We start from the raw sequence: 10,000 nt of genomic DNA, 5'->3' as shown, positions 1-10,000 counted from the left end.
ACACACACATGCATGTACATATACACACACACACACACACACACACACACACACACACACACACACACACACACACACACACACACACACACAATGTGGGCGGCGGTTCCCCCACACACCCCCTTACTATATATACTAACTCCAGGGTTGCACTGCAGTGCGGAAAAGGTCATATATAACTTTCAATTAAATGTGTTTCAGTGAATTGAGTTTTCAGTGAATTGTGCTTTCAGTGATTTGTGCATAGTCATTTGACTTTCAGTGAAATGTGCTTTCAGTGAATAGTCCTAGACCCATATATATATATATATATATATATATATATATATATATATATATATATATATGTGTGTGTGTGTGTGTGTGTGTATATGTACACACACACACACACACACACACACACACACACACACACACACACACATGCACATACAAAATATGTGTATGTAATGGCACGTTAAAAGTCATCAGTCTTTTCAGTGGTAGTTCAGCTCACTGCAATCTGAACTCATAACTGGACATCATTTGGTACTGCCAAATGGCGCACTGCCTTACAAGCTGTTCTACATCTTGGCCAAGGTTTTGTTGCATCTCCCATAAGGCAAACTGAACTGCCATATACAGCATATCAAACATCTTTCCATTATGCCTTTTTGCCTCTCAACCTGTACTCCAAGACTTCACTCACTTGTCAAATATATCCTTTCAGGGTATTTTTGCATTGTGTACTACTTACATGCTGTAATTTCACAATACACAAGCTGCTCATGGGCTATCTTCTTCAAACAAATCTATCTACTGACTACCACCCAACATGGATTCTATCCTAACCACAGCACATCTACTACCCAAATTTCCTTCACATAAACTATCTCTCAACCCAGAGACAATAATAAACTTGTTTCCTGTCTCTTTCTAAATCTCTCTAAAGCATTCAATACTGTCTTTCACCCCAAGCTCCTTTCCAGATTGAACTTAGTCTCTACAATCCTACTATTTCATGTTTCTCTAGCTACCTCACTAACAAACAGCAGTCCGTAAAATGGCTCTCTTCCTTCTTTCCCTCTCTCGCCATGAAGATGGGAGGCTCCAGTCTAGGTTCTTTACTATTTAACTTCTTTACAAATTGCCTCTACACCTCCTGTTCTCACTCTTCTGTAATACAATATGCAGATGATTCCACAATCATCTCCATTTCTGAAAATCTCTCTGATCTTCACAGCTTAACCCAAAACTCTTTCAACTCTGTCGAAAATTGGCTTACCAATAATCAGCTCATAATCAATCTAAAAAAAAAATTCTCCTATTCCTCCCAAAATCCCTCACTCATCTTAAATCTACGTTTTCTATCACATATCTAAACACCACTGTCATTAATGTTAAAACACATATAAAGCTCCTGGGTGCGATCATTGATGATCAATTCAAATTTTACCTAAAAGTCCATTATTGCATAAAAAGACACACCAAAAACTTAGTTTGCTACATAGAAATAAAACATTCCTCACCAAAGGTGCTAGATTGTTCCTAGCCTATTCCTACCTTCTTCCTAGTCTTCTTTATGCCTTGCAGATCTTAACTAACCTACAATCCTCTCCAAAAACTAAGCCTGAATTCACTTACAATAAAGTAGCTAGGTTCACTACTAACCAGCCCTACAACTCCCACCACTGCCTCTCTCTCAAATCTCTAAACTGGCTAGAATTCCCCCGCCAGCTCCTACTACCTCAACTGCTCATCAGTCACTCAATCCTAAACAAACACCTGACATGGCATCTCCTCCCTCATCTCTCACTTGGAAATCTACAAGGCCAAAAAGAACAACTGTTCAACGTCTCTGTAGTTAATCAATTGCCCTAACTTGGAACAAACTACCCCTGTCCATCAGAACAATAGCCAATGCTCACAAATTCAAAAAAGCTCTAAAATAAAATGTACTGAACTCCTGGATCTGCCAGTGCCAAAACCCAACCTAACTCTTTTCTCTCATTACTCTTAGTTTACCTTTCCTTACCCATGTCCTCTCTGTTCTGTCTATGACCTGCTCAAGGCTACTCCACTGGGATGTTCCTTTTCTCTTATTTATATATCCCTGACCTTGTGTACCTGTTCTTCTATCTACTACAGTAACTACCATTGTTATTGTTTGTACTCATTAACCACATTGCCTGCTGATTTATCTAAATTGTACTTTACATAGAATTTTAGTTTCCATATATAGCTACTTCTGTATTTAGATTAATGACTGTTTTCAAAGCTTTGTACAGTCTTAAACATTATTTGTATCTTCAATGTGTTCTGTTTTGGAGCTTTTCTCCCCAGGCCTCAAGTGAAAAAGGGCTCATGCTCAGTCGGGTATAAGCAGTCAACAAATGTCCAATTAAAAATAAATAAATAAAATCTTCTGCATTTGCAGGGGTGCTGTGGGGTGCACTTGCTCATGATTACTGAAAAACAACTTACTTCTGTCTACATATTGTCGTATGCTAGAGGCCTCTCATTTCTGAATCTTGGTCAGTAACTCTACAGTTACCTTATGGAATGCCTAAAAGATTTCTCTGAATGACACTCACTCAGTCACATCTGGGAGAAAAGATGAATACCAAGCAGTGTGCAGTAATGTAATGCCAACCCCCACCTACATCCTTTACATGCACTCACCCCTGATGCCCCCTTTACTAGCAGCATTTAATTATAAGGTTACAATGCATTTGGAGTCAAGCAAATTTAACAGGCACTTCAGTATACAATATCAATCTTTAATGTGGTAATGATCTTAAACTTCATAGAAATTAACCACCTTGCAGTACATTATCCAAAACAAAAAATGCTTTAAGAAGAGTACCCCTACCTTAGGTATATATAAAACAGCATAATAATATAGTACTCAGGAATAAGTCACTGGAGAGAAGACTGCTCCAGTTTCTAAGCAGTTCTCATCCAAAAAGCTAGCATGTTATTGGATGTTCTGTTACTGATAGCTAACAAATTATTTGTTTGCTCTTCCCATAAATGCCAAGCTAGTTTAACAGCCTGCTTTCCAAACAACTGGCTTGCAAACCATTGCACAACAGCTGCAGCGACTGCAGCCCACATCTTTACTAAACAGTAGCATGGTTATTGTTTCTTATAAATAGCTGGAATAAATGCTTTGTGTGCCCAGATAGTACAAACACACACACACTGCACGTGCCCAAAAAATACTCCAAAAAGTTCAGCTTGAATAGTAGAGGTATGTCACTGTAAGTGTCACCTTCTTTTCCAACAGCCTTACCAGGAAGAGGAGAAATGAAATGTGTAATAATGTTACTAGAAAACCTTCATTTTATATGTTTAATCTTCTCTAAACAAGATGAAAGACATACACTAGAATTTTTGAGTGTGTAGTTTTGAGCAATGTATAAATGACTAACCTCAGTAGTGCAAGGTAGGAAACTCTCATAATCTCTGATGCTCTCTTTCGACATTTGCCTCTCCTGGCTGAATTTTCCAGCAGGAATACTGTGGTTTGTGTCATCCTCTGGGGGTTTCCTCTCACCATCTCCAAACCAGAAAAGATGACAGTTAGCTACAAGTAATTTTTCAGTCTACTTCTTGACAAAGCATAATGTTTTACTTACAATGTAAAGGAAGCACACTATATTCAACCTGGAAATGTTAGGACATTCATAAATGGCATGTACAACTAAACAGGATATCTTTATGCAGATAACACAATACACGTCCTACATTACAGCATTTCTTTAAATCTGCTATCTAATTCTGTCCAAGACGTGCAGACATAAATCAATGTCATTTCTCATAACACACTTAGATTTGTCAGTTCCAGTTCAGTAGATAAAAAGAAAATGATAGCACACCAACACAGCCACCAGAAATATAAACAATAAAAGACTTATTGACAAGGATTAGCGCTTTTGTAGGGTTACCACTTCATCAGATCCAAATACAAGAATAAAATCAACACAAGACACATTGAATATAAAAGAGGTTGTGACCAATCGACAACAATTATCAATAAAACAATTATACCATTGTTGTATAGTGAACCACTACACATGGCTGAGTCCCTGGCTTTGAGAGAGGGAGTTTTGAATTCATCTGCTTCTACAACGAAGGCAGTTACTGCTGATGGTATGGACAAATACATGAAGTACGTACGAAACCAATCTAATCCTTTATTGGGACTTACTCTGTGAGCGCAAAAGACTGATACCAACACAGAACCTGATGGTATATGTGACTTTTTGGCTTCTTTGAAACAACTGGAAAATTTGATTTATAAATTGAAATGGTATGAATGGCAGAGGTTTCATTTTGAAGCCTGTCTTGAGTATAAGATTGTGCCGAGGGGTTTACAGATACTAAAAATGCCGACACAAGCAGCTACTGAGCCTGATTTGCTATCTCAGTGGCAGCGGCTCAATCTTGAACTAAGTTTTAGTTATCCTAAACTTTTAGCTCAGCACTATATTCCTTTGGAGATGTCAATCCATGTAGAAACAGAACAGATTCTGCATGATTTGAGGTCTAACTTCCCTGGTGATGGGTACATGCTTAAACTGGACAATGTTTGTGCTGAGATTTCAACCTATGAGGTTAGGCTTCACACGAGTGCCCTTAGGTCAATTGGTGCCCTAGGTAAAAGGCCTCCATGGCACCCCCTAACCACACCATTCAGTCGCCCCATCCTGGTCTACCTACACCAAATAAATACTGGAAAAGCACCCCTACTAGAGTGGTGCCCTCGGCGGCCACCTAGTTGGCCTATGCCTAATGCCAGCTATGAGGCTGCAACAACAGAAACATAAGAAACTGTTAAGGGATTATTCAGACTTTGTCAAAGGACATATATTTGTTTGGCCAAGAAATAATGTCTCTGCTACGTCTGCAGTGGAAACCACCACTTGTCCCATAACTGTGAATGAAAATGACACGTCCCTTTTGAACACTCAATTGAAGACCGTTAATTCAGTGGCTATTTCAAAAGCAAAAGGCTCTTTAGCTAGTGATATCAGTGCTAGTGGAATACCTAGTCCAAGTGCACAAACAGAATCCAATAAGTTGGGAGCTCACAGTAAAATTAGAGATTCATTTACTAACAATAGAGTGTTTCCTTCTTTTTCTATGAATCCTTTTATGGCTCTATCTTTACCAATGAAATTACACTTTCCAGTCAGGAGGGCACTCGATGCACAGAGACAGTCGGAAGCAGAAGGCTTCAAAAGAGAACAGTTCAGTGGCAAGACGCAAGTTTTAGAGTCTTCTATGGATGGGCTAGTTAATAATTTATCTGATTTTACATTGTCAGTGGCACAAAGTTCTCTTCTAAATAAAGGTCTGAGCTTTGTACCAGTTTAGAAGTAGAATATCAAGGATCTTATTGTCAGTAATAGACTCTTTCCAAGAAATGTCATGCTGCATTGTATGTCTGGGGAGGTGAGTGCCTCTACTGTGGGGTCTAATATTAAATGCTATCGTAGATGTAGTTCCTATAATCCATCTTTATCTCCAGCCCTAGAAGCCTTTGTTAAAGTATGTGAATCAGATGTGAATCAGATATTTTTAATATGTTTGACTCTGCTAAGTATCAGTTTTACAATCTTACTACTGCTGAAAAGGAGGTACTGCAGCAGCTGCAGGCCGAAGCTTCAATATACAACCTGCTGATAAAGGAGGGGCTGTGGACATTTTAAATAGGTATGACTATCTGGTATGGATGACTACTATACTTGCTGATTCTTGTACATATTGATGTATTAGTCCTAGAGATGTAGACAGATGTATTTTTGTACGTACTGACCTGTATGATTTATGTATGTGTGGCCTTATTGATATTAACACTTATGAATTTTTCATGGTCGAACATCCATTGATTCCTATAATGCATGGCTTGCCAAAAGTCCACAAAAGTTTAAAATGTCCACCGATGTGCCCGATTGTTTCAGGGTGAGGGTGAATAACTGAGCCCCTCTCTGCTTTTGTGGAGGATAAATTAAAGCCTTTGTTGTTGAAAGTCACTTTGGTTCTCAGGGACACTCAGCATTTTCTTTCTAATTTGTTTAATTCAGTTGATGGATCAGATCTTTCAGATGTTGTGTTAGTTACTTTACACATTAAAACTTTGTTTTCAGTGATTCTTAATTCTGAAGGGGTTGATTCCATCAGGATTTTTTTGGCTCACTGTACTGGTTATGGTCGCAGTTTAATTACTTTAATATGTACACTGTTAGATTTAATTCTGAATAATAATATATTTTTGTTTGAAAATCAATATTATTTGCAGGAATTAGGAGTGGCCATGGGAACCCCTTGTTTCAACAGTTATGCCAACTTGGTGTTGGTGCAATGGGAGGATGACCATGTTTTTAATAACAACCCTTTTAATAAGTTTATTAAACATTATGTGAGATTTGTGGACGGAGTCGATAAACTCTTTGAATTTGTTTCCTCTTTAGAAGTCACTTCTGTGTTTTTGAAGTTTACTGTGAACTATTCTTTGACCACCATTGATTTTTTGGATGTTACTTCGTAAAAGAACGCATAAGGTGGCTTGGAAACAAAGTTTTATAGGAAACCCTGTTGGAAAAACAGTGCATTGCATCGTTCAAGCATGCACCTCTCCCATATTTTTCCAAATATAGTCAAGGGCCAGTCTTTAAGGGTATCCCGTCTTTGTACAAATGATAATGGTTTACCTTTAAAAGGTTGAAAATCAACTTAACGAACGGCCCTTTGTGCGAACCAGAATGATGAAAATTGTCAGTCCGATCTGCACAGAAGTTCGAAAATCAGCAAATCGAAAACCAGATTCGCTGATTTTCGAACTTCAATTCAAAGACAAAGCATAATGCTGCACCCCCCTGCACCCCCCACACCCCCCTACTTTATTATTCTAACTCCAAGCTCGCACTACAGTGGGGAAAGGGTCCACTTCCCTATCCCCACTATACTGCACCTCGCACCAAAAATGCTGAATCTGCAATGAGCGAACGTTACTGTGCATTCTCTCATTGCACATTCAATGCATTTTGTTTTCGGCCTTCCGAAAACTTGAAAAAGTTCTTTCGGACTTTTGTATTTCACACATGTGCATTATGCACGTGTAAAGGTAAACCATGATAATATGATGAGACAATTGGGTATCTCTGTAAGGCGTCTTTGAACAGAGGCTACCAGGGAGACAGGTAGATCATATACACTCTGACGTAACTTTACAGAGGAACAATAGAGAGCTCCGTATTTTTCTGATGTGTATCGATATATTCAACCCAATCACTCTGTTGGGTCAGTAGACCTAATGTACTTTTCACCTTTTCTAGTACCATACACCAATTTTGTGATGTTATTAAAAGGAATTGGCCCATTTTACTAGCTGACAGCAAAGTAGGGAACATTGTTGGTGAGCGTCATGGCTTTATTTTCAGGAATAATATGAATATGAAAAGGTTATTATGTTATAGTTTTAAAATCCCTGTCTCTGAGCTAGCAATGAGAAGGGGCACTTTTCCATGTAATAATTGTAAAGCCTGTTCTTCCATTCCCCTAGATGCTCAATTTATTCATCCAGTGACCGGACATATTTTCTCACCTAAGGTTATGGCGACTTGTAGGAGCAATAACCTATTTTATTTAACAACATGTTGTACGTGTGAATGTTTTTATGTAGGAAAGACTACATGCCAGCTAAGAGAATGCATACTAGAGCATTTAGGCAGTATTTGTAATAAAACTCTCACCAATGCTCTAGCTATTCATGCAAATTTATCAGGACATAATGTTTTTTATTTTAGGGTTTTACAACTTGTTCCACTCAGTAACAGAAGGGGTGATATTAATAATCAAGTGGAAATACTTGAGGTAAAATGGATTGTATCCTTACAAGCACATAAGTTTCCAGGTTTAAACTCTGGTATTCCTCTTAGACCTGACTTAAATAGGAGGCGATGATTTTTGCTTAATCGATATGCACTAGGTAACCTATCTACCACATAAGGAGTGGTTCTGGCCCAGAAATTGTAGTTATTGGCTGTTTGGGCAGTTTTTCCATCTCTCTCAACTTTCTGATTTAAAAGCCCACATTTGCACATGTTTCCCCCCTTTCCTGTACCTAGTTTAGTCCAGATACACATTCTTACTTTTAGCACTTGAATTTTCCTATTTGTGATCAGCACTTGTTCAGAACTTGTAAGCACTAAATAACCTATTAATTACTACAGCACACAACCTTCCTCATTACCTAGAGGAAAACAGCTTTGGTACTTACTGTCCTCACTTGCTTAGAGAAAAACAGCTCTTGTACTCACTTTCCTCACTTATCTAGAGGAAAATAGTTTTTTTATTCAGGCATGTCCAAGGGTCAGCTCCCAGTGTTCTCTCCTGTCTATCTGATGAATCTGGGCATCTTGGGGCAATGTAGAAATTACCTCATGTACACAGACAACCCTCTCCTCCTACCACCCAGCACTACAACCTGTGAGAGATGCACTTATCTAGTCAAACTGGAGGTAAAGCTCTATCCAACCAAGACTGAATTTGACAATCAAGAGGAGAAGGTAAACACTTGCACCACACCACACTCATCACATAGTCTCACTAAATCTACACCACCAAAATCCACACACAGAAACACAAAAATATTTGCAGAGAGTATCAAAAATAATCTGCTCAAGCAACAGAGACCTCCAAAGCAGAAATGCAAGCAACCTCCACCCCCCCCAACACAACCCAAATGACACATAGCCCGCAGACTCAGTATGCCACTCAACCACAGCCAATAAGGCAAAACAACGTACCCAACACACTAGTCATAGGCGACTCTATAGTCAGGCACACTGATGTCCTACTCACCAGGCTAAACAAGGAGAATGTTACTGTCAGCTGTCTGTCGGGTGCCAGGATCCATCACATAACCCACGCGCTCAGGTCACTCCACAACAAGTACAAATATGACTCTGTCATTGTCCATGTTGGTGTGAACGACCTGAGACGTACCTCCCTGGACTACATGAAAAGAGACATGGAAGAGCTCTCCAGTCTTGTAGCCCAGGCAGGTATGACCCTAGCCCTGAGTAGCATTCTGCCATCACTCAGAATGATGCCGCAGTACAAGGAAAAAATGATTGACTTCAACAATTGACTAAGCTTCTGGTGCCATTCTAAAGGGATCCATTATCTGTCTGCCTGGGATGACATGGTCGACAGACCACAATGCTTTGCCAGAGATGGCCTGCACCTGTCACCCCTGGGATTCTGGATACTGGCTAAGGTTCTTGCTGCCCCTATAGTGCCTTTTTTAGGCAAGGTTCAAATGACAAATTCACCACCATAACAGGAACATGCAAGCAAAAACTGAGGGTGATGCTACTCAATGCCAGAAGTCTAAATCTCAAAATGCACTCACTCGAGGCACTCCTTAAAATGGAGAGCATCGATATCTGCGCAGTGACTGAGACCTAGTTCAAGGCTCCAGAGAGCACCCCTGCACTACCAGGCTATAACTCGTACCACACTTTTCGGCCATGTAACCTGGACCGGAACACCAAAGGCGGAGGTGTATCCATATTCATTAAGGATATCCACACCTCCAGGCTAGTTTGCTCAGCATAATGCAGCCGAGGTTATCCAAGTGCAACTAACTCTGGGCAAAACTGCAACCAAATTGTAGCTTGCTACAGATCACCCACTATGACCCAAGATTCCCACTCCTCTTTTCTTAATGTACTGGAAAATATTAGGGTTCAACTAAACACCCTAATAATGGGCGATTTCAACTACCCCACCATTAACTGGGAAAACTACTCATGTACCAACTCCTTCACTCAACGCTTTCTGGAATTCATAAACTCCAATGCCCTGGATCAACTTATCCACACCCCCACCAGGGGCAACAATATCCTAGATCTAGTCATTACCAATATGACTGACCGGTGTTCCACACCTGAAGTCAATGCCTCATTGGTCCGATCCGACCATAAGCTAATTACCCTAGATATCCACA

The 10,000-nt window shown here is 39.7% G+C and overlaps 1 protein-coding gene across 6 annotated transcripts in view; it reads right to left on the bottom strand.

Annotated features, from left to right (window-relative positions):
• Window positions 1-10,000, bottom strand: part of PPP1R12B (protein phosphatase 1 regulatory subunit 12B) — a 1,629,528-nt gene that overhangs the window by 1,040,372 nt on the left and 579,156 nt on the right. For all 6 annotated transcript variants that reach the window (XM_044076504.1, XM_044076507.1, XM_044076505.1 and 3 more), the window contains exon 5: window positions 3,414-3,541. In XM_044076504.1, the coding sequence (XP_043932439.1) occupies window positions 3,414-3,541 (128 nt within the window). The remainder of the gene's footprint in view (window positions 1-3,413; window positions 3,542-10,000) is intronic.

Source organism: Protopterus annectens, chromosome 7.part0 (assembly GCF_019279795.1).
Source record: "Protopterus annectens isolate FY-2018-M chromosome 7.part0, PAN1.0, whole genome shotgun sequence".
Classification (NCBI taxonomy): Eukaryota; Metazoa; Chordata; order Ceratodontiformes; family Protopteridae; genus Protopterus; species Protopterus annectens.
This window is presented reverse-complemented; position numbering and strand designations above follow the sequence as displayed.